This window comes from Hoplias malabaricus, chromosome 11 (assembly GCF_029633855.1).
Source record: "Hoplias malabaricus isolate fHopMal1 chromosome 11, fHopMal1.hap1, whole genome shotgun sequence".
Taxonomy (NCBI): domain Eukaryota; kingdom Metazoa; phylum Chordata; class Actinopteri; order Characiformes; family Erythrinidae; genus Hoplias; species Hoplias malabaricus.
In genome coordinates, this window is record NC_089810.1 from 34019580 (window position 1) to 34044017 (window position 24438).

Genomic DNA, 24438 nt, shown 5'->3' on the forward strand with positions numbered 1-24438 from the left:
TGATATTTGTTGATATTCGTCTCCCTCTGCTGCTGTAAGAACACACACACACACACACACACACACACACACACACACAGGTTGAACTGATATCTAATACACAATTTCAGTCACATGCATTGATTTTAATAAGTGAAGTTCATAAGGCAACAGTAGCACAACACTGTAATCAGCTGAGATTCATCCAAAATGAACCAGAACAGTCTGCTGACTTCTGACCATTCATGCTGACCATTCGAGTTTACTGGTGCACTTCACATATCCAGCAACAAGTAAATTACCACATATCCACAGACCAATTTAAAACCACCTCAATTTTCAGACAATGAGTAATAAAAATAAAAACAAAAACAAATCAAAACCTACCATGCTTTTCTATGAAAACCACTGCCTCACAAATTTTAAGGAGCGCACAAAACGTTTTGGAGTATATAAGTATTGTAGCTTAAAATAATGTGCATAAACGTTTTGGTTTGGAGCCCAGGAACGGTCGGTGTCGTGGACAACGTAGATCAGATCCAAGTCCAAGACTCTCTTCCTTCACCTGACTCTTCAGCAGAACATTTCCAGCCTGGACACACTCGGACAGATTCCCCACTAAAATATTATCAAAATTAAACACAGTTATCATTAGATGAGTAATGAGTTTACAGTTATCAGACACAACTTCCAAAGTAGGCTGAAGTATTGAAATCATACAGTTTATTATTTTTAATATGTTACAATATTCTAACTACATTTTTTGTTGGGAAGATATTTTCTTGATTTTGTTTTATAGCATAATAATTAATTCTAACTCTGGAACAAAAAATATGGACAAAATATTAGGATGTTAAAGGAAATTAGTACAGTCAGTGATGTACCTCTCGTTTGCATAGAGCTGTTACTGAATAGAGCAGGAGTAATTGGATAATTAGCAGTGTGTGAGTTGGGGATAATTTGTACCTTTCTGAGAATGGATCCAGGAGGTGGCCTTCATTGCAATGAACTTCCACTCTTCCTGCTCTGCCTTCTTGAAGCCGTGGAGCCAGATCAGAGCCACAACAGTGACCCACACTGCGCTGTCCACCTGCACAGCATCAGAAAAACACACTCGTTTTAACTCCTTGGCCAAGGTCAGTGAACAAAGAATTTTAAAACGTGCAGAACCTAAAACCTAGAAACAATAAATCTACAGCACAATGGTTCTAATTTCTCTAAGAGAAGGTCCTAAGAGAATAAAATTATAAAACAATCAACTTTACTACTGTGAATTACTGTTGTAAGGCACCTACAATACTGCCCATCACATAACACAGTCCTGATATGATCATTTTGTAGTATGTTATAGCTCTTTGCCACAGACAAACCTGAGCAGGCTTTTGCTGGGTCAGTTCCTCCTCTGTTAGGCCAAATACTTTAAGAAGTCCGGTCTCCAGTTCCCAATTTCCGACAGCTTTCTGGAGAGAGATCAGCTCCAAATAGGAGTCCTTTTGGTCGAAGCTTGATCTCTGCTCATGCAAGCTGAACTCATTGAAGGAACTTTCCATATCCCATTCTGATGAACCCAGAGACATCCCAACAGCCATACATGAGTAATCATTTTGTACATCTATTAAATATAATAAGCAATGATTTATTGAGGTATCTCACTACATATCTTAATAATATCCTAAAACAAATGTATACATACACTATAAGAAAATACGAGTACATAATGGGTTATGAAGAAATGAAATTAATTTAAAAGGCTTGAACTTGTTAAAAAAAACATTATATTCAAGTACACAACTACTGCTTTGACTGTGGTGTAAGCTAAAATGCAGTTAGTATTTTTATACCTTCAATCGTATGTCTGATAGGTGCTCTTCTATATGAGATGCCTTAGGACCTGAGTCGAAGAAAACAGAAGAGGGAGGCTGAGAACCATGGGACAGTAAGGACAGAGAAATATCTCAAACTGTTCAATGCAAAAACAAAAAAAATGAATGACTCCTGACAGTTTTAAAGGATTTTTCTTTTTTAATTGGATATTTTCAGTGCTGTGTTAAATTGCGACCCCATTATATTTGAGTGGATTTTAAACTTACCCAAGAAACATCATTCCATAACGAATGGTGAAGAAAAAGATAAACAGTCTGTTAGAGAAAGTTAGATACTGACAACAAACCAGCTTTTCATTTGGGAACAATTACAAAACAATCTTTTTACATCGTTGTCATAGTTTTGGCCTAAAATAAAACACAGATTTTGTTGAGTCATGTTAATAAAAAAACACATCAAATCTCACTGTAGCATACGGGGCAATATTATTCATGAATTCATTCATATTCTGTAGCAGATGTATTCATCTTAATCAGGGTGGCAGTTGTTCAGGACTCTACAAGGAACACACTCTGGAAAGGGTCAGTCCATAGCAGGACATTGTGCACACACACACACACACTTGTGGAAACTTTTGTTTTTCCAGTCCACCTAACAATGTGTGTATTTGGCTGTGGGAGGAAAGCAAAGCACCCAGAGGAAACCCACAAAGACACAAGGAGAACACACCATACCCCTCGCAGATAGACAGTAACACTGACTGGGTTGATGTATCACATTGGCCAGATTAATTTCCATAAATATCATGGGCTGGTGGTTAGGGAACTGGGCTTGTAACTGGAAGGTTGCTGGTTCGATCCCCAAAACCAGCAGGTCATGACTGAAGTGCCCTTGAGCAAGACACCTAACCCCCAACTGCTCACCAGGCGCCATGGTTAGCGCTGCCCACTGCTCTGTGCACATGTGCTCACTGCTCCTAGTGTGTGTAAATGTGTGTTTCACTGCACGGATTGGGTTAAATGCAGAGATAAATGCAGAGGTAGTGTCGCAGTCACACAGCTCCAGGGACCTGGAGGTTGTGGGTTCGAGTCCCGCTCCGGGTGACTGTCTGTGAGGAGTTTGGTGTGTTCTCCCCATGTGGCTTTCCTCCGCGTGTTTATTTTGTTTAAAAACTGACTGAATAATTTTAATGTGGTGGGCAAGATACACATTTGACAGAGCCCACCCCTGCCAAAATGTAAAACTGGCCTTGTTAACACACAGTTAACATCAGAAGTGGATTAATTGCTATGTTTCACATTCTCCATTGGAAACACAGCTATAAACTCTCCAGCATCAAGTTCCTGGGGTCATTTCTAGCCAAAGTGGATTTACCGGTGGGTGAAAAGTATGAAATAAAAATTCAGTGGATTATCAGCTCCCTTTATCAACTTTCTACACACTGTGACACCTGGTTTCTACGATCACTCTTTTAATTCAGTTCAATTATTCAATTTAAGCTTGATGCATGGAATCAAATATCTCCCACCTCCACTTGTTGGTGCCTGATTGTATGAACATCCTGAAGAGACAGAGAAAAGTTAGTTAGATGACGTCAAAATGTGTTTTATGCAAAAGAGCAGATTTGTTTGACTCAGTTCTTACTCTTTGCTACATATCTTAGGTCTACCATAACTTAGAATCACACAACTAATTAGTTCTCTCATGGAATGTAGGTTAAACATTGACCACAGCATGGGTGACTTGTGTATGTGTGAAGGTACCAGTGATATGGAGATGTAGGTTGGAATTTTAGGGAGACATGTCTGGCCAAAATGTAGGTGGCTTTTCTAGAGGAGCTCATAGTTATTCCAGCACGACACAATGATATGATAATGACACACACACACACACTTGTGGAAACTTTAGTTTTTCCAGTCCACCTACCAGTGTGTGTGTGTGTGTGGGGGGGGGGGGGGGTGGGGGAGGATAGCGGAGCACCAAGAAGAAACCCACAAAGACACAGGGAGAACACGCCACACCCTTCACAGATAGACAGCGACCCTGACCGGGTTGATGTATCACATTGGCCAGATTAATTTCCATAAATATCATGGGCTGGTGGTTAGGGAACTGGGCTTGTAACTGGAAGGTTGCTGGTTCGATCCCCAAAACCAGCAGGTCATGACTGAAGTGCCCTTGAGCAAGGCACCTAACCCCCAACTGCTCACCGGGCGCCATGGTTAGCGTTTCCCACTGCTCTGTGCACATGTGCTCACTGCCCCTAGTGTGTGTAAATGTGTGTTTCACTGCACGGATTGGGTTAAATGCAGAGGTAGTCTCCTGACCTGGAGGTTGTGGGTTCCAGTCCTGCTCCGGGTGACTGTCTGTGTGGAGTTTGGTGTGTTCTCCCCATGTGGCTTTCCTCCGCGTGTTCTAGTTTCCTCCCACTGTCCAAAAACATGCGGTGGTAGGTGGATTGGTGACTCAAAATGTTCATATGTGTGAGTGTGTGTCGTGAAGGACTGGTGCATCCTCCCTGTGAAGGAATGGTGCATCTTCCAGGGTGTGCTCTTACCTTGCATCAAGTCATCCATTTCAGGTTCGCGTTGGATCCAGAGCCTACCGAGAATAAGCGCTTAGAGACAATGAATAAATGAATGATAGAATGTAGACTAATCATTAAAAACCATTAAGACAGGATTTTATTATGATTGTTTATGATATTTTTGTGTTGCATTTAATTCCCAAATAATCTGAAGTGTGGATTTTAAACCTATCCAATGACCACGAAATCCATGTCATGTTGTGTGTAAAGAACAGAAGAATGATAGAATCAGACGAAGCGCTACAACATCCTCCACAAATTTGGAATTCAATCAACCATAACATTATGGCCTACTCCTTGTTTCTCCAATCACTGTCCATTCTCCCAGCTCCACTTCTGGGTGAGCAATTTTGGAGGTAATTTGTAATATATTTTGTTTAAAACCTGACTGAATAATTTTAATGTGGTGGGCAAGATACACATTTGACAGAGCCCACCCCTGCCAAAATGTAAAACTGGCCTTGTTAACACACAGTTAACATCAGAAGTGGATTAATTGCTATGTTTCACACTCTCCATTGGAAACACACCTATAAACTCTCCAGCATCAAGTTCCTGGGGTCATTTCTAGCCAAAGTGGATTTACCGGTGGGTGAAAAGTAAGAAATAAAAATTCAATCGATTATCAGCTTCCTATACACTGTGACACATGGTTTCTATGATCACTCTTTTAATTCAGTTCAATTATTCAGTTTAAGCTTGATGCATGGAATCAAATATCTTCCACCTCTACTTGGTGATGCCTGATAGTATGAACATTCTGAAGAGACAGAGAAAAGTTAGTTAGATGACGTCAAAATGTGTTTTATGCAAAAGAGCAGATTTGTTTGACTCGGTTCTTACTCTTTGCTACATATCTTAGGTCTACCATAACTTAGAATTACACAATTAACTAGTTCTCTCATGGAATGTAAGTTAAACATTGACCACAGCATGGGTGACTTGTGTATGTGTGAAGGTACCAGTGATATGGAGGTGTAGGTTGGAATTTTAGGGAGACATGTCTGGCCATAATTTATGTGGCTTTTCTAGAGGAGCTCATAGTTATTCCAGCATGACACAATGATATGACAAGTAATCTCCCCTCATGTAGCTATCAAGTACTTTATTTAAAAGGAATGAATGATGATTTTATAGTTGTGGAAGCCATTATTCTGACACCTAGTGGCCTAGATCCACTCTACGAAGCACAAACAAGTTGATTTGATGACTAAACATTAATTTGATCCTTTATCTCGTGAAATACAACACTGTTTGCTGCGGTTATTGTTCAAGGAACTTGCTAAAGTTGCTAATGTTTATTTGGGCTAATTAGGAAGAACGATACCTGCTGAATACCTCTTCCTCATCCATTTTACCAAGTTTTTTGCGGTGGTAGGTGGATTGGTGACTCAAAATGTTCATATGTGTGAGTGTGTGTCGTGAAGGACTGGTGCATCCTCCCTATGAAGGAATGGTGCATCTTCCAGGGTGTGTTCTTACCTTGCACACAGTGATTCTGGGTAGACACTGGACCCAACCTCATCCCAACCTGAAATGGGTAAGCGCTTAGAGACAATGAATAAATGAATGATAGAATGTAGACTAATCATGTAGACTAATAAGGATTTTATTATGATATTTTTGTGTTGTATTTAATTCCCAAATAATCTGAAGTGTGGATTTTAAACCTATCCAATGACCACGAAATCCATGTCATGTTGTGTGTAAAGAACAGAAGAATGTTAGAATCAGATGAAGCGCTACAAAATCCTCCACAAATTTGGAATTCAATCAGCCATAACATTATGGCCTCCTCCTTGTTTCTCCAATCACTGTCCATTCTCCCAGCTCCACTTCTGGGTGAGCAATTTTGGGGGTAATTTCTAATATATTTTGTTTAAAAACTGACTGAATAATTTTTTGAATGAAAGTTTTTATATGTGTTATAAGAGGTTAACTGGCTTACACAGAAATCTAACTTGTGATATACTGATTTATTTATTTAATGATAAGGAAGAGTAACGACACAAAAGAAACTAACTGAAGATAATGACTAATTTTGACTAACAAAAATATCTATGCATTTCCAGTACCATTCTCTCTGTATAATGTATATCCTGTTAATAAACAAGTCGCAATCTCAGGTGCTGAATTCCAATCCAATGTTAGAAACTGCGGATGTAACATATTCACACACAAAATATTACAGAAATACGTACTGTCCGCCACTGGCACTGTCCTCCTGACCATTGGTCTAGCCACTGGCTGTCCACTGCCCTTATGTACTGCGAGGAAAGCAGTGAAAGAGCTGCTCACTCCTGACTGTACACTGAGATCCACCACCTTTTTTCTCAAGCTTTTGTCTTTTGTTTCTCTCTCCTTCATTTCCAGAGACTGGATCAAGGTTCGAGCAGCCAGTCGATGAATTCCTAGTCTACAAAGAATACCAACAGTGATAATGAGTTATTTCCAATTCAAGAGTATGAGAGTTATATAAGAGAGCATGAGGGGTGTCAAAAATCTCAGGGAAAGCATGTGCTATCCATGTCCAGCTTATTTTTGTTTGTGTGTTACCCTTTATCCTCAGCTGGTTTAAGGCTGAAGTTCAGCTGGTTGGTCACAGGCTGTTCTGCCAATGTGTACTGCACAGTGACGGCTCCTTTAACACCTCCAGAAATCTGAAGAAATCAGATAATATGGGTATTATTATCACATCTGCATTTGCACCCTTGATGAACACCTGATTTAGAGAAGTGGTTCCCAAAGCTACTGCCGGGGCGCAGCAATGAAATACAGAGCGCATGTCATGGACAATAATTCCAATATAAATGTGTCTGAGTGGGGGGCTGAAAACAATTCTTATATACAGACGTGAGGCACTACAGAAAACATTTGGGAAACACTGATTTAGAGTACACCCAAGTGTTTAGAGACACGTAGACATGGAAAAATTGGCTACATTTCTCAACTAAATTAAAAGTGTCAAAAAACATACAGAACTGTGTTAAAACAAGATATTTGCTATGTCTTGATCATTTTTGTCACTGCATAATTCCATATTATAAAAAGGGGTGCTTTTCAAAATGTAAATCAAAATAGAATACAACAAGGTGCAAATCATTTAAACTCTATATTTGATTGAACCTAGTGCAAATCCAGCATATCACATGTTGAAGCGAAGCAGTTTTGTTGTTAGTTGAATACCCATTTTGAATACGAGGGACATATTTACTGTACATCACTGCAGTGCATTGCACCAGCACTTCTTAGCCACACTCTGTAAGCATTTGGGAACATTCATTCATTCATTTTCTGTAACCGCTTATCCAATTCAGGGTCGCGGTGGGTCCAGAGCCTACCTGGAATCATTGGGCGCAAGGCAGGAATACATCCTGGAGGGGGCGCCAGTCCTTCACAGGGCAACACAGACACACACATACTTTTGAGTCGCCAATCCACCTACCAACATGTGTTTTTGGACTGTGGGAAGAAACCGGAGGGAACCCATGCGGACACGGGGAGAACACACCAACTCCTCACAGACAGTCGCCCAGAGCGGGAATCGAACCCACAACCTCCAGGTCCCTAGAGCTGTGTGACTGCGACACTACCTGCTGTGCTGTGTGTGTAGTTGTGAAAGTGAAATGTTTTCCCATTCTTGCTTGATATTCAGCTGCTAAACAATTTGGAGACTCTTTTGTCATATTTTAATTTTCATAATGTGCCAACTGTTGGGAGGTCAGTTTAATACCCGGGTCTTACTTCAGAGCTATGCTATTGTAATAGTAGTTTATTGGCGGTATGCAAGGACTTTTCTGAAAAAGACGTCATCTGGATGGCAGCAGGTGTTACTCTAAGATAACTGAACTGTGAATGACACTGAGAAGAGCAGCTTTTGGCCCCGATTGAGGAGAAGGCTAGAGTGTTGAGAAAAGCTCATCAAATGGCAAAGTGTGTGTGTGTGTGTGTGTGTGTGTGTTGGGGGGGGGGGGGGGTATTAAGGACATGTCCCTGCCACTGCTCCTTCATCGAGAGTCTTTCTGGTATTTAAGGAGTGAAATGATGTTGGCCCAGGGTATCAGGCTGATGACTATGTGCTACAGGCAGTAATGCCATAGCAGGACAACACCTTCCTCTATATTAGTTCTGACTAAGCATTTGTTTTAAAAACAAGCCTCAGAAGTTTAAAGAGATAGTGAGAAATAATTGTTTAGTCAAGAGAATCAAAACTGCTGATAGGAACACATGGATGATATTTAAAATACTGAAAGATATAATTTTCCTACAGTTATAAAAGCTCTCTCACCTTTCCACTGAGCTGAGAGTAAAGAATTGCCCTTTGACCTTTGAAAAGGACTTTGAGGGCTGGAGACAACATAGTGATGGATACATCATCTGGAACAGTCCATTTCACAGTGATGTCCACAGCAGAAGGCTCCAGAGCGAAACTGAGAGACTGCATCACCTGCGGAAAAATGAGGAATATTTTACTCCACTTTTTTCCCAATTTTTATTTACTGCTACTTCCACCCAGTAGCTTATTCTCCCCAGTCTCCCACACGCTAGAGAGCGAAGACAGCATTTGCCAGCCACACCATTTTCAGACTGCCCTTGAGTGGAGTCAACAGTTTGGAAGGAGAACACTAATGCTTTAACTCATTTTTTTTAGAATGCAGAGTTATGAGAGAAGTAGGAGGGTCACTCCATTCTTTTATGTCTTGCTTTTCTACGTACTTTGAGCTGTAGCCTGTCCTTGCTTTTGATGAACTGAGCGATGCCGCCGCCTTCCTTGGCCATTCCTGTGACCAGTGCAGTGCTGGCTCCCTGCCCAATGCCAAAGGTGAAGCACCTAATGTTAAGATAATGCCCAGAGGTTTAGTCCATCCTGTCAGTTCTGTAAACTACAGACTCAGTAAACTGATTTACTGAACACCAGACACATGTCTGCGAGTGTAAGTGAGAGAATACACTGACCTGTGGGATCTAGAGTGCATTCGAACCAGGTCCAGGATGTCCTTGACATTCCCGACATCTCCATCCGTGAAAACAAACACCTTGTAAAAGGGTAAAAAATAACCTCAGGTTTAATGTTCTACACACATACCATCAATTAATAGCCTCCCCTCCTTTTGGAGATCAAGGAGAATAAAGCAATGCTCCATATGCTGGATCTGTGCAATACCAATTTAATACAGCGGACAGTAATTATGATTTGATGATGATATTTATTCATTTATTTTTATGAGGGTTTTTCCAATTCTATTCAAGGGTCATACGCCAAAAAACGGGTTGCAGAGAAATATAATAATGAAATTCTTGAATTTTAACAAGCATATAAACACAAGAGGAACATGTACATGAACGCCCCCACGTTTAAGCTTTACATTATTCTGCAAACCAGACTGTGTAGTCACCCACATCTAACACTTCTGTGATATAAAACTAAATCCAGCTTCTTATTCTGCAGCATTTTTTAAGTCTTCTGGTTCTACCTTACACGCTGCAATAGCATCTGGCACTAGAATGCATTAATTCACCATTTAAGGTGGAACTGGAAAATTAACCAGCTACCGAGATATCACCTACTACCAGTGATGTTTTCTGCTTGTTGTGATGAAAAGGGTCATAATGCATTGAAACTATAATGGGATTAATTCAAGTGCATGTGTGTATGTATTAAATATATATATTAAATATGTTATAGCCTCCTGTTCACTCTGTGTTTTGGGGTGTATTTTGTCTGGTATGGCCACCCCCTGTCAGAACACAAGCGATGAACTTTCCCTCACGCACACAGAGAACACGAGCAGTGAGTTTGGTACTGTCTTGTCCTCGCACAAGGTGGGTTTTCTTCACTAAAAGTGTATGTACCTCCCAGAAAATGTTTTCTTGTTTGCGAGAGCACTGCTGTATATATGTTACCTAAAATATTGTATAATGTTAAAAATTTGGTGTATTCCATCTACATTATTATTGATAAAAATCGAGACAGATCAATAAAGAAAAACTTATTGTGATAATATTTTTGTGACTATATTTTATAGTTTATAAAGCAGAAAAAACTGACATTTGTTGTGGGCTTATTTCCTGACAAGAGACTTCCATCCCTAGGCAAAACACAGAAATGGGACTCACCCTAATTGTGAATACTAATAGTGGTGTTGAAAATAAATAGGCCAACATCAATTATATTTAGTTTTATAACATAGACATTAGTTTTACAACATATAACATGTTCAGAGTTAGTGCTGCCTATAAATCAAAAGACAAAATGTGGGTCATAATTAATTTTTTGGAAAAACCCCTGTTGTAGAAGAACGTACACTATTTATTCATTCATTATCTGTAACAGCTGTTATCCAGTACAGGGTCCCGGTGGGTCCGGAGCCTACCCGGAATCATTTTTAAAAACACTATTATATAACTATTAATATTCTAATGTGCACACACTGTGGACTGAGATGTTTAGCTGTGCACACAAAGCCTGTATCTCTCTAGAACATCTTAAAATGAATGGGACACTCTCCAGCAGTTGCACATGTGCTAAAATCACTACGCTTAATGTCAAATGTGGTTTAAAGGGGTGAATAGCTCATTCGCACTGGGCATGGAGCTGCGGAATGTCTTCTAAAAGTTGTTTAAAGCATTTTTACCCAATTTTTGAACAGCTAACAGACAGTTTGAAGTACATCCAGTAACTTTTATTTTCTTAAATAAAAGAAAAAAGTTACTTAAAGTTCTTAAAGTTTCTCTTTGTTTTCTTGCATCCAGGTACCACAACCTAAATAGTGCTTAATAGTTCAAATGTGCTGGATCATTTCTGTAGCCCAGAATGGATAGAGTGTGTCCTTGATAGAGTGAGTGGCGTGGTACCTGTCGGGGGTGATCTGGAAGGTAAACTTCACTGTAGATATGCTTCAGTGGTTTCAGGAGCTCTGTACCTCCCATGTCCGCATTTATAGCCGCCACCTTCTTCATCGCCTCCTCCATCGTCTTCTGAGTGTATTCCACACTCTTACTGGAATCAAAAATAATTTCATGAACCACTAAGGTTCTCTCAAACCGAGGTTATTTTACAAATAATAAAGACCACATGGTACCCACGGGAAAAAGGACTGAAAATCCGAGCCAAAGCCATAAATGTTAAAGTAGCAGCCGAGGGGCAGACTCTTCAGCAGCAGGAGAAGGGTTTCCTGTAAAATTTGTCAAATATGAAGCATCAACAAGCACATCAATAACATCAACCTATCATACATTACCCACAAACTAGCTAGGTCTCGCCAACTCCCACCACATGCTGCCAAGGTGAGGAGAAGAACACAAGCCTTCTCTGAGATGTAAAATCAGCCACTGCTTTTTTAACTGCCAAGGACAGCTCAACAAGCTTGGAGGAGAACATTAAAGGAACACTATATAATATTTTTACAGTAAAATCACAGCTTCAAAATAACTGATGACCCACTGAGCTGTAATAAGGAGAACAGAGCCTCTGTCCTTGTTAATCCAGGCTCTGCACTGAAAAAACAGCACTATGTGAAAATAAATCACATTGGGGAGGCCCAGTAGAAACAAAAATCTTACCTAGTGTTCCTTTAAATGCACCTAAGAGGGAAGATTTCTATCATTATTCCTACTCATGCATCTACACCTATGCTGTAGGTACTTGCTATACATATCACACTACTCTGAATTACTGATAATTTCCAACCAATTCAATTATGAATATGTTACCCGGGCACTTATGATTGAGGACCCTTGCATGCTGCCAGACTGATCCATTAGAAAAATAAACTCTCCACGTTTTCCAAAAGAAGATGCCACCTCTGGAGGGAATTCTGGGTAAAGACTGAGCATGATGACAGGGTCACTCATCAGAGAACCTGCAATAATAAAAAAAGAGTTCTCTTTAATGACCATATGGGGGCACAGTGGTGCTGCAGGTACTTCGTGAGATCTCAAAGTACTAGGTTTAATACTCTCCTAAGGTCGCTGTTGTGATCTAATCATGTCTGCATGAATTTCCTCACACACACCTGTTGGTAGTTGGATTGACTTTCCAATTGTACATTTTTGTGAGGGTGATATCCCGCTATGGAGTAGTGCCTTTTATTTCTAAGAGAGTCTCAATGCTGCTTCTCTTCCTGCACAAATGATGCACCGGATGAGCTCCCTAAATATTGTCTAAACTATGGAGTGATGTCAATATAAACACTGGAGACGCACTGAGATAACATTTGTAGTGGAGCAACCGGTAACTGGTACAAAAGAGACCAAAAAATATATAAAATGAGAAAAGGGAGCACAAAAGGAAGCTAAAATAAATTAGAAAAGATATATCAGTAGAGCTTGACAGTAATTCACTATCAAAATATATCGCAATACAAAATGTTTCAATAGCAATGATATGGTTTTAAATACATTTTCAATATTTCATTATTCATTTACAACATTTGTTGCTGATTGTTACGAATTCACGGTTGGCGGACTGACGGAGGTGGACGCAAACGCTAAAACACATATACTTTAATCTAACAAAACAAAGAAACAACACGACATAACTAGGAACATAGCAAAACCAAACAAGAACAAGACTAGAACTTAGCAAAACAATACCTACAATACAACATGACTTAGGGAGTAAGACGAAAGGGAGAACGATACAAAACAACCTGACAGGGAAACAAACGATACAATACAATGACTGATACCAGGAAGTGACACAAAGGGGACTTAAATACATCAACAAACGAGAAACACCTGAAACGGATAACGAGGGTAAAGGACAAGGAGGCGGAACAAAGGCGGGACATGGGCGGAGACAAGGACAAATAAACAGAGCCATGTGTAAAATGAGCACATGGCTAGAAAAATAAACACAGGACGTTACACTGATTGACTTTCTTTACACGGCCTGCCTTAAGTTCATTGCACTCAATTTTAAAGATAAATAATTTAAAAATACAAATTTTAACAAAGCAAAGAGGTTTATGTTTGACGGTGATGTCATGTTTCTTTTTTGTTTTGGCAGTTTTTTCTGGGACACTTATATTGTTAATATCGATATTAGAATGAAATCTTATCAACCAATATTAAGAAATAAATTGTGATATTAATTTTGGCCATATCGTCAAGCCCTATGGAGCTGTCTAAGACACAAAAAAAGCTGTTTTATTTTAGTTGTGTTCTCAGTTAGAAAAAAATGTTCAACGTCCTTTTTTCACACCTTTTTCATCATAAACTTTATTGATAGCTCAGTCCCTGCTTAAACTGGGTAGCCCTCCAATCCTGGCTCTTTTAAACAATCACAATCTCCACATACTCATTTTACTTGTTCGTTTGCCCACTTTGTGCTCACTTCCTCTCTTTCTTACTATTTTACACTGCTTGTTATGCCACAAACAGGGCCCCCACCTCATGGTCCATAACCTTGAAAAAATAATTTGTAGAATTTGTTTTGGATTTTGGTGAAGAACTCCTAGATATTTTGCATGCTGGAAATGTGGGACGCTTAATTGTCATGGTTACGCTAAACTCTTACCACATTTGGTGTTGTTAAGTCCTGCCTCCACAATGGCAGTGGGCTGATGGGTGTTCTGGTAATAAAGCAGTATCTCCACATCTCTGTCAAACTTGTGGCCTGGAGAGAGGCTCACCTGTATTCAAACAGTCATTGGGCTTGTTAATCAAGGGTGTTAGAATAGGAAAACACTGGATTAAGCAGGATAAGTGCAGCCTAAGACTACCAGAGGCCATCCTCATATGTTTTATTTTCCTCATCCTACCCCCATTAATATACATACAGCAAACGACCACACACCTCTGCCTCAGTGTGATCTGTGGTGAGGTAAATCAGCTGCTCCAGGGAGCAGTTGGACTCCACTTTAGAAACAGAGAGGGGGGAGATGATGTGGACACGAAGTGACAACGTATATGGCACTAAACTTGCAGTAACAACTGTGACCTCAGTCACAGGACTCAGATCTGGAAAAAAAGATACAGACCCAAATAAAACACATTAAATATCATAACTCAAAGAGGACTAGAACAGGACTGGAAAAGGTCAGAGAGGAAATTATAAACAGATCATAAACTCTGTTGTAGATCAAAAATGTGTGTTAGTAATAAATGTTTATGGCTTGCCCATGTCACTGGGTGTGTATCGAGGGTTGAGTACAGCTGGCAGACAGAAGCGCAAGCCATGATCCGCCTCCACGGTCAGCTCAATGACGTAGATGAGGGTCACAGTGGCGCTCTCCTTTGAAGGAAGGCTGCCCACAGCAAGACGGAAAATATCTGGACTTTCATCACTTTCCTCCAATAGAAATGCCAGCTGCCCTGAACTTAACGCATCCTCATACTTCTCCTGAGCCTGAACAAGAGCGGGAACAATGCATTACGATTGTACTATACAAAGAAATATTAGGGATGCATGAGGGTATCAGAATCATACTGGTGTCTGATGATGTCTATGATGTTGTAATTTCACTACAGCCAATGTGTACTAACTTTTATTGTATCCTGTAAATATCTGGACTGTCAGATTTACCTCCTGCTTGGAGTGAACCTCGGCCACCACCTCCTGTCCGCTGACATTGGCACTGAAGTGACAGACAGCTGCTTCTGCAGGTAACGGGAACACGAATGTGGCTTCCACTGGAGACTCCTCCTCATTTACGTACTGCAGGGTGGATGTGACTGTGGCAACAAAGCCCTTCACCTGCACCTCCACGTCCACACTCTTTAGAGGAACTTGGGTTAGAGGGAAACATTGAACACTTCCATTTTCAAAACATATTTCACACAGCTGGAAAGTATCAGACCATAACCTTCCTTTCAACCACTACCACTTACATGAGGAATGGACGTCTAGAGGTCAAGTCACAGTGATCTACTATACAGGAGTTTTTTGCTAGTACGGACCACACCTGTAGAGGCTGAAAAGGGGAGGCGAACTCAGAAGTCTTTTGGGGAAGAGTTCAGGGCGGCTTATGAATGCGTATGAAGCCGGACCCCCCCGTTGGATAAATGAATATGAGAAAAGGGTGGAGACGGGGTGGAGGCGGGAGCGAGTTTAAAACAGGAGGCTCAGTGGGCTTGATAAAGGCCGAACACGGCTCCGAATATGGGGATCAGCAGGAATGACCCAGCGCGGAGGTGCGAGCTGACGTCGTGAAGCAGTCGAGTCAAGATCCGTCTCCTGAACTAAATGAGGTGAGTTTGTCTGACGTTGAAATGACGTGAATTTGCAGGGTATATATAGGGCTGAGAGGAGGAGTTCGGGCGTGGTCCTACTCCCAAAATTATGTTATTAGCATAACTTCACTTTGCTAGTACGGACCACGCCCGTAGAGGCTGAAACGGGGAGGTGAACTCAGAAGTCTTTTGGGGAAGAGTTCAGGGCGGCTTATGAATGCGTATGAAGCCGGACACCCAAAAATTTACAGGAATGCTGGTCATTAAGTGCTACAGAATGGATAGGTTCAGGTACTCTCGTCAAGGGTTTGATTGGTGTCCTGATTGTGTTTAGGTGAATGAAGGGGTTAGTGAGTCTTTGAATGAACTACCTTTAATAAACTGGTGTATGACTGAGTGTCATGTGAGACGGTAGAGAAATAGCATGAGTAAGTTGAATGTCCTTTATTGATTATGATAACCGAAATTCTAGTGTGACTGGTAATTTGAGTATTCAGATGCCGCAGTGGTAAAGGGGTGATGATTGTGAAAAGTGATATAGAGTCAGAGTTGGTCTTAAGATGGACAAGATCATCGCATTGGCAGAAATCAAATTGATCAACTAATCATAGAATTTTAACGTATCACCAGCTAAATGTCATTAAGCTACGGTGTAACAATAATAGTGACATTTATCTGGGGCCACCATGCACTGGACAGAGTTTTGCTAAGTCCAATTTCTACTTCAGTGTAATTGATGGTGATTGGGTAATAGTGAGGGGTCTGAGGCTGGCAACAATAGGTGGAAAGTGGATTAGTTGCAGCCTTGAAGTCAAGTACTACAGAGGGGCAGTGTTAATAAAGCGAGATATTCTTCGTTGGCAGGTGTGCCCTGGTGGTGCCTTTCCAATGGCATAGAGGGAATCGAGAACGGAATGGTGATCTAGAGGGATGACAGATGAGGCCAGTTAAGAAGCCCAAAAAGGTCAGCACCGCAGGAAAGGCGAGATAGAGAGAAGGCATTTTGTCACACGGGAGAAAACTCTGAAAGAGAAAAATCCAAAAGGTGCTGAGGAGCTCAAGCAAGGTGGCAATGTAGAAAGTTGACTACAAGATAATGAAGATGCCTAGAGGGTGTTGAAAAAACATGTGCCAGAGGTGGCGTCAAGTGCCTGAGTGCTGGTCCAAGGTAACCTAGGGAGAGAGCATAAGCTGGAACGTAGGGGCTAGATAGCAGCGTGGTTGTGAAGACAGGAGGACAGGTTGAAGGTCCACAGCGCCTAGAGGAATCAGTGCGAACCGTACCATAGGAGGCAGGGTGAGGTGCTGTTGCTAGCAAGAGATGAAAGAATAAGGTCCTCGGTGGCACCAGCTGGAAAGTTAGAAGCTGAGAGCGACAAGGCTGCATGTGAGAGGGTGAATTGAATTTGAGGTGGCGTCAAGGGCCTGAGTGCTGCGTAGGGGGGCTGGACCAAGGCCACGCCTGAGAAGAGAGCATAAGCTGGAACTTAGGGGCTCGGAGCGGCATGATCGCGAAGAGTAGAGGTCAGGTTGAAAGCCCGCAGCTGCTGGAAGAATTAGTACGAACAGTACCATAAGAGGCAGTGCGAGGTGCAGTCGCTAGGAGAAGCTTAGCTGCAAGCAGAAGCAGAAGGTAAAATCCAGCAGGAGAGAGTGCAAGCCGTACAGTGAATGCAGGGCGCCGTTTGTTTGTGAGGGGAAGGCATAGGGATGAGCGTCCACAGCAGTTTTTGAGGAGAGTGTGCAAGCTGAGAAGTTGGAGGTGGGCGGTGCAGCCGCAAAGCTATGGGGTTGGGACGAAGGTCTGTGGCATGAGAGAGGAGGGCTGTAAAGGAAGAGGCAGAATGCAGCGAAACCACGAGGGGAAGGGGATTAGGATGAAGGTCCACATCAGGAGAGAGGGTGTGCTGTAAAGGAAGAGGCGGGGTGCGGGACAGCCGCAAAGCAGAGGATTAGGACATGGCCTATAACGGCACCCGGGAAGATGATGAGCTGGAAAATCAGAGACTCGGAGTAGTGCAGCAGCAAGAAGTGGGGGATGAAGGTCCACCGAAGCACCTGAAAACAGAGCAGGAGCTAGAAGCTGTAGAGTGTGAGCAGCAAGGCAACACAGAGGAGGGTCCGGTACGATAGTCCACAGCAGCATCTGAAAAGAGAGTATAAACTGGAAGCCGGAGGGTGGGAGAAGCACATCAGCAGAGGAGTCAGGATAAGAGTCTGCAGCAGCACCTAAATAGAAAAATGAGAATTGTAATGTTAGAGGCAGGGTATGGCGTGGCCGCAAATTGAAGAGGTTGGGATGAGCGTCCATGAAGTATGCAAGCTGCTGATGTAGAGGCTGGGAGAATGAGACGATCAGATGGGAGCGAATCTAGGGTGAGGAAGCTGTGCAGCAAGGAAACTGCATAGAATGCCCAGAATGCCAGGCAGGAGGTAGGCCCACAACAGCAACCTGTAGAGGGGGTGCGAGCTGGAAATTATGAGGCATAGAGCAGCAGCAGGGGAAGAGGGTGGAAAGAAAATGAATCAGCAATGAGGAAGCCATGCAGTGAGAAGAACGCATCGAGTGCCCAGAGCGCTGGACAGGAGACAGGCCCGCCGCAGCACCTATAGAGGGGTGTGGGCTAGGAGGTCTGAGGCATACAGCTGCGGCTGCAATGGGGGAAGAAGTGGGAAGATGAAGGGAGGGGTGGGATGATGCGTAGAGTAGACCTACGAAGAGTAGACCACGTCGAGTGGTCAGAGCGCTGGACAGGAGACAAGCCCGCCACAGCACCTATAGGGGGGTGCGAGCTAGAAGGTCTGAGGCATGCAGCTGCGGCTGCAACGGGGGAAGAGGTGGGATGATGAAGGGAGGGGAGGGATGAAAAGAGGAGGGGTGGGATGATGCGTAGAGACAGATGTAGAGAAAGAAAAAGGGGAGGGGTGGGATGATGCGTAGAGACAGATGTAGAGGAAGAAAAAGGGGACGGGTGGGATGATAAAGGGAGGGGTGGGATGATGCGTAGAGACAGATGTAGAGGAAGAAAAAGTGGGAGGGGTGGGATGATAAAGGGAGGGGTGGGATGATGTGTAGAGAGGATAAGAGAGAACGAAACGATCTCGGAGGGCTGTGTCTAAATGGGTGCAATGCTGTCAATCAAGGTAGTGTTCAAATGGAAAGAGGAGCCGATTTGGAATGGAGGCTTAAACATGCTGCCTGCTTTTTTTTTCCCAACATTTCAGATAGGACCAGCTTGGCAAGCAGTGTAGTTAAATTACTGCATTGGAGTAATTTAAATAACTATTTAATATTGCAGATTCTAAGCCATTATCCAATTCAGCTCAGATAATTATATTATTATCAAAACAGCCCTCTAAGGTACCGACCTGTGAGACAGCAAAGACTATAAGACATTGAGGCTAATGTCTCCAGCTTAGACACAACCAGAAAGGGTAACAGGAAGACGAAGGATACTCCAGCAGGGGGCGTCGAGTCGGAGATAGAAGGTTGTGAAGTCATCGCATTGCTGCGCAGGGGATCCTTACACCGGCAGACAGGTTTCTCTCTTTAGCTGAGTGAGAGACGCCATTGTTTCGGAGCACGTTGCTGGAACGCCGAGGCTGTTCTGCCGGAGAGGAGGACGTTGTAGAGCTCGTAGCTGTGGAGCCGTGACGACGGTAGATTTCCCCAAAACACGAGGCAGTCCCGTCCGTAGCAGCATAACCGGAGATGAAGATAAGGGGAGGCTCGAAGCCTTGCACCAGCGTCGGAGGGAGATGTGGGGATCACTCGGGAGGCCGAATGCAGCGGGAGGAGAAGCAGGAGAACAGAGCACCGATCCGGAGCAGGTAAGACAGCAGGGCATAGAACAGTTGAAGCGGTTATAGGCGTGACAACAGCCGTACGTAACTTCAGATACCGGGCAGTCCCATAGCTGTTTAGCCGGAGCGAGTTAAAAACAGGAGGCTCAGTGGGCTTGATAAAGGCAGAACATGGCTCCGAATATGGGGATCAGCAGGAATGACCCAGTGCGGAGGTGCAAGCTGACGTCGTGAAGCAGTCGAGTCGAGATCCGTCTCCTGAACTAAATGAGGCGAGTTTGTGTGATGCGGAAATGACGTGAATTTGCAGGGTATATATAGGGCTGAGAGGAGGAGTTTGGGCGTGTTCCTACTCCCAAAATTATGTTATTAGCATAACTTCACTTCTTTACAAACTTGACTCTGACTGAACTCATGAGACAATTTAACATACAGCTGAGCTTTTACTTTTCTAGTAGTTCATCTTACCCTCTATAATTTTTCAGCCATCACTCATTAGTGGAAAATAAATCTAACCTCCTCTGACCCAGTTTTGCTTGGGAGGCAAAACTTACTCAAATGTTGCTGGTATAGATCGGCTAAAGAACAGCTGGCTCATACCGAAATACAGACACTTGGAGAAAGGCGTGTTCAAGAAGATAAATCCATATGATGAACTTAGATATTTGTCAAAATCCTGCATATTTTCAAGTATATTTTTACAAGATATGTTTTAAAATAATGACCATCAAAGAAAAAAAAATCAAAAAGCTGATACCTTGAGTACATCCCTCTGTTATCAGGCCGCAGCTGTCCATGTTTATTTTAGCCTGTTGAGTAAGAAAGCTGGTTGTGTGTATCTGCAAGAAAGGTGTGGATGGACATGAATGGCTTGACATGAAGTAATAAAATTATTTGTGTCCATTGTCAGAAAAACTGTTACTGAGGCGTTCCCTTTTGCAGTCTCTGTGGTGGTATCCTCAAGGGCACATATTCTGTACCTATAAGGGGTATTAGAGAACATAACTGTACCTTATTTTATTGTAATTGTAGATTTTAAAGTTGCGTTGATTTCATACGCTCCATTTAATTTCCAGGACCTATATTATATTCTTTCATTTTAAACATAGTTCTATAATGAAAACTCATGGAGAAGAGAATATAATGAACCCACAACTTGACTTTAAAATCACTGTTGTACATTTAAAGCTACTGCTTTTACCTTTAGTGACAGTAATGTACCTGAACTGTACCTTTTTCCTGAAAGTATAAAAGGTCCTTATAGATAAGTCACTTAATTGTGGGCTTGGTGACAAAGCAGAACATTTTAATTTATTCTCAAACAAATGCCATTTGCTGGGATTTAAAACGTAGCATTATAAGAATATTTCATATATTGATTCAGTTTATAGGATATGATTCATCCATGTCAGGTGCCTACACACAATCATTGGGCACAAGTCAGGGAACATATAAATATTTGCTCTGGGAAAATGGCACTTACACAGCAGGTTAACATTTTTTTACAGTGTCTAGTCTGCTACAACAATCACTTCTGGCTACTCAGAACAGTTCCAAGACTTAAGGAGGAAAAATTCCGAGATCCGAGGTTTACCAAAGGTTCTGTACTAAAACAATTATAAACGTTAACTCTCCAGTGTGTGAGAAAATTTCTGGTTCTGTTGGGGAATTCAAAGCAAATCTCAGGTGAGTTGCAGCTTATTGACACTATATAATGAATAATCACTGCATAAATACAAAAGAAGCGTCTTGAAAGTTAATCATATTATACATATGCAACAACACTTATTCACTGCAATATTATAAGGGCTTGATTATCGAAGAAAAAAAAACACTGTTTTAATAAATGGCTGTTTTAATATAAAACAGAATTATATAATAATTAATATAATGTAATTAGTATAGTAACAATAGCAGAATATATCACTTTACAAAAATAATAATAAGGAAGCATGTCACAGTTCTAACATCAAGTGATTTATTTTTTTTTGTATTATACAGCATGCATTGATTATAATAAGATAAATAATGAAAGGGCTCCTACCTACCTGTGTGATGGAACAGCATGTGGTGAGATGTTCCTGGCTTATGGTTTAAAGAAATAAGGGGTGGGGGTGGTTTTTTAGCCAAGGGGGCAGTGCTCGTAGAGCTAGAGTTTACAGAGCGCTACACAACAGATTCTGTAACATAGAATCTATATATGGTTTGAATAATCAAAATTAAATTCTTGAACTTAATATCTTTCCTGCATTAACAATATAATACATTGTATGGCCAGCAGTGAACATCTGCTTATTCAACAGACCTCCACATATTGATGGTATTTATAAATACATTCAGCCAACTGTGTCCTGTGGGTAGCATTCTGTCAACAGTGTCCTTTGGGTGGCATCCTGTGGATGAGGTCTGTACAGAGAGTCTGGTACCTATCACCACCTAATGTGGCCAATAACTGCCTACTACTGCTGGAAAAGAAATTTGATTGACCCACAAAAGGTCCAATCACAACTCTGCTTATTTTGGCATGATGTGTGGAGGCAGTCTTTCACTTTAAAGGAGTGCCAGAGTCAGTACAAAATGATAGAATCGTGACAGTGAGGCCAGTTTATCACACTGAAAGTATCAGATGCTCCATCAACTGCTGAACATAATGTCTGTGTCTGACAATAATATTTTAACCCAGACTTCTTTAACCTTCCTCCTGTGTTAGCTTTCTGTTAACATCTCTTATGTTAATGGGTCGGTTTTGAACCGTGTCTTAAGTCAGCCATAAGATCCCCTAAAAACAATTAATAATCAACCAATTTGTTTCTTTCCTCTTGTTTACCTTGTTAGGTTCCTTATCCATGAAAGGATTGGTTTTAATTTTTCATTGTTGCAGACTGTAAACTGGAGACTTACACTCTACAAAACACAAACTCTAAACTGACTGAGCCTTACATGTCCGGACATGTCTGTCTTTCCTTGTTTTGTGAAACAGGCAAATATAGAAGCCCCTAACTGAAGCTGGAGTGGTTGTAGGAGGAGCCAGCTGTAGGCTGTTGGTGTATAGTGTGTTTATGAGTCCAGATTTGTGTAACGCCCCATCCCTTTAAATGTATTATTTAAAGTTATTGCAAATAATATGGATGGGGCCCTGGGTTCTATAATTATATTCTGCCGTCACTAGGATGTACCTGGTGGCGGGATTCAAGGGTTTTGTGCTATAATCAGTATGGTGTCCCCAATTAATAAACACAGCAAGTCAATAACAACAATAACACTTTCAAAAATGATCAAACTTAAAAAGTATGTACTACTGTTTAATTAAACAAATATTTATTGATGTAATAATTTTAAGGTTTACTTGAAAACTCCAATATTCAATCATTTTCTTAAAGGCTTATTTTAAAGTTATCTGTATACCTCTCAGAAGTTTTCAATACACCAAATTTCATGTGATCATCAGCGAATGATACAGCCGAAACCTATCTTTATACCTTAAGAATATTGGGTTTATTGACGGCATAGATTGGGTTCTTTTATTATCATTGATTGTTTTTATGATGCTTAATTAGCATCTGTAATTCCCCAAGCCAGATTGACTTTTTTTGTTTTGAGAGAGAAATTTGTTTGATGATAATATCTCTGCTTGGTTCAAGTGTCTTTGTTGGGCATGTTCAGGCGGTATCTAGAGTTACTTTAATCTTTACCCTCGTTGTATGCCTGTTTCGATGCTTGAGAAAGGTGTGGCCAGAAAACAGCAACCACACAGACTGCTTCACTCCGTAGAGCAAAAGAAAAGAAACAAAAAAGAGTAGCGCTACGGTACCTCAAATCCACAGGGTATCTCACTCGTTTCTTGGTCCTTCTTGCTCTCAAGCTCTCTCTCTCTCTCACTCTCTCTCGCTCTCTCTCTCTCTCTCTCTCTCTCTCTCCGACACTCACGGGTGGCGTTGCGTTCTTTCGCCAAACCCAATCAAGCTCTCAGGTACAGTCCCGCCGACTAAACCCTTTCCCTGTCGGCACCGTAGTAGTCTCTCTCGTTAGCAAACGTTCTCCGTCGCCACGCAGTAGTCTCTCTAAATATAAAAGTGCTTTAACTCGTCTGACTTCTACAGCCAAACAGTCTCTCAAGCAACAAACTCTGTTCATTCACTCCGAGCTCACTAAGTCTCACACTGAAAGCTAGGGTATTTACTCAAAAGTACACTGCAATGCTGTTACTACGAGACTTACAAGTTGTTCAACAGACACTTTCTGCAAATATTAAGACCATTTTACTCCAAAAACCTTGAAATAAAACCACTGACCTACAGCCGTGCTTCTGTCGTCTGTTCTTTCCTCGGGTCTCTTTTTTTCTTTTTTTTTCTTTTCCCGTGCGCGTTCCCGTTTTCTTTCCCACCGTTCTCTAGGAGCTAATCACAAGAGCAAAGGAAACCAAAACTCACATCTATCCACTAAGGACGAAACCAAAAGAACATCGACACCCACATAAAGATTGCACCAAGCACATGTTGGTTCTGTACATCCCAAACAAACTTCAGACTCTGTTTCTTTTTTCAGAACTATATATTTATTTCAATTAACCCTTTGTTTGCTTCCCTCCTGAAAACACCTATGTTCCTGTTACTTTACATTTACAGCTAAAACACTTAAACTGTGAAACATAATCTTTCTATTTTATTTCTTCCAAGGGCTACATTTGGCACTTGTTTTTGTTTTCTGATTTGGGTCGAAATTGACCCTAACAACAGTAAAGCCATCATTTTAATAAGAGCATTTTATAATTTACTAAAAAAATGATTATTTTGTTTAAATAGAAGTTCCTGACAAAGTAAAAAATCTTGATGCAATAAACAAATTTATGGAGTACTTGTATGCATTTAAACCCTAAAAACGGGTCGCTCAAGACCCTAACACAAGAGGAAGGTTAATGTGTATCCCTGGTTAATAGGGGAAAATGTAAGGACAGTGTTGACAAAGTCCTGAGAGATTTATAATGTTGTTTGAACAGTGACTTCTCTATTGCTCATAGTGGGTTAAACGACGGTAAAATCCTGGTGCAACTCTAAACAAAAACACACCTG

The 24438-nt window shown here is 41.4% G+C and overlaps 1 protein-coding gene across 9 annotated transcripts; it reads right to left on the bottom strand.

Moving 5' to 3' along the window:
- Positions 1 to 97: 97 nt before the first annotated feature.
- On the bottom strand, positions 98 to 23816 carry LOC136709757 (von Willebrand factor A domain-containing protein 5A-like). Of its 9 annotated transcripts, none has more exons than XM_066685235.1 (22): positions 23662 to 23810; positions 21418 to 21454; positions 20127 to 20208; positions 14919 to 15121; positions 14513 to 14741; positions 14190 to 14353; positions 13911 to 14025; positions 12104 to 12252; positions 11477 to 11565; positions 11246 to 11390; positions 9347 to 9426; positions 9107 to 9221; positions 8679 to 8837; positions 6947 to 7050; positions 6592 to 6806; positions 5873 to 5921; positions 4361 to 4404; positions 3332 to 3364; positions 1821 to 1862; positions 1350 to 1591; positions 946 to 1069; positions 100 to 597 (listed from the first exon to the last, which is right to left on the bottom strand). In XM_066685235.1, exons 3-22 carry the CDS (start codon positions 20164 to 20166, stop codon positions 446 to 448), a joined length of 2493 nt encoding a protein of 830 aa, XP_066541332.1. In that variant the 5' UTR covers positions 20167 to 20208; positions 21418 to 21454; positions 23662 to 23810; the 3' UTR covers positions 100 to 445. The 9 variants fall into 9 exon arrangements, with proteins under 9 accessions (XP_066541336.1, XP_066541339.1, XP_066541335.1 ...); XM_066685237.1 differs by lacking the exon at positions 21418 to 21454 and adding an exon at positions 23181 to 23430; XM_066685238.1 differs by lacking the exon at positions 21418 to 21454 and having other exon boundaries at positions 99 to 597; positions 20127 to 20178; positions 23662 to 23676.
- Positions 23817 to 24438: the final 622 nt, after the last annotated feature.

Excerpts from the sequence above, each read along its gene's own strand:
- LOC136709757 (XM_066685238.1), bottom strand. The coding sequence starts at position 20,166 with ATGGACAGCTGCGGCCTGATAACAGAGGGATGTACTCAAG. Across the intron at positions 7,051-8,678 it reads ACTCTCAGCTCAGTGGAAAG|ATTTCTGGAGGTGTTAAAGG; the intron begins GTGAGAGAGCTT and ends TGATTTCTTCAG. Across the intron at positions 1,070-1,349 it reads CCCAGCAAAAGCCTGCTCAG|GTGGACAGCGCAGTGTGGGT; the intron begins GTTTGTCTGTGG and ends GATGCTGTGCAG.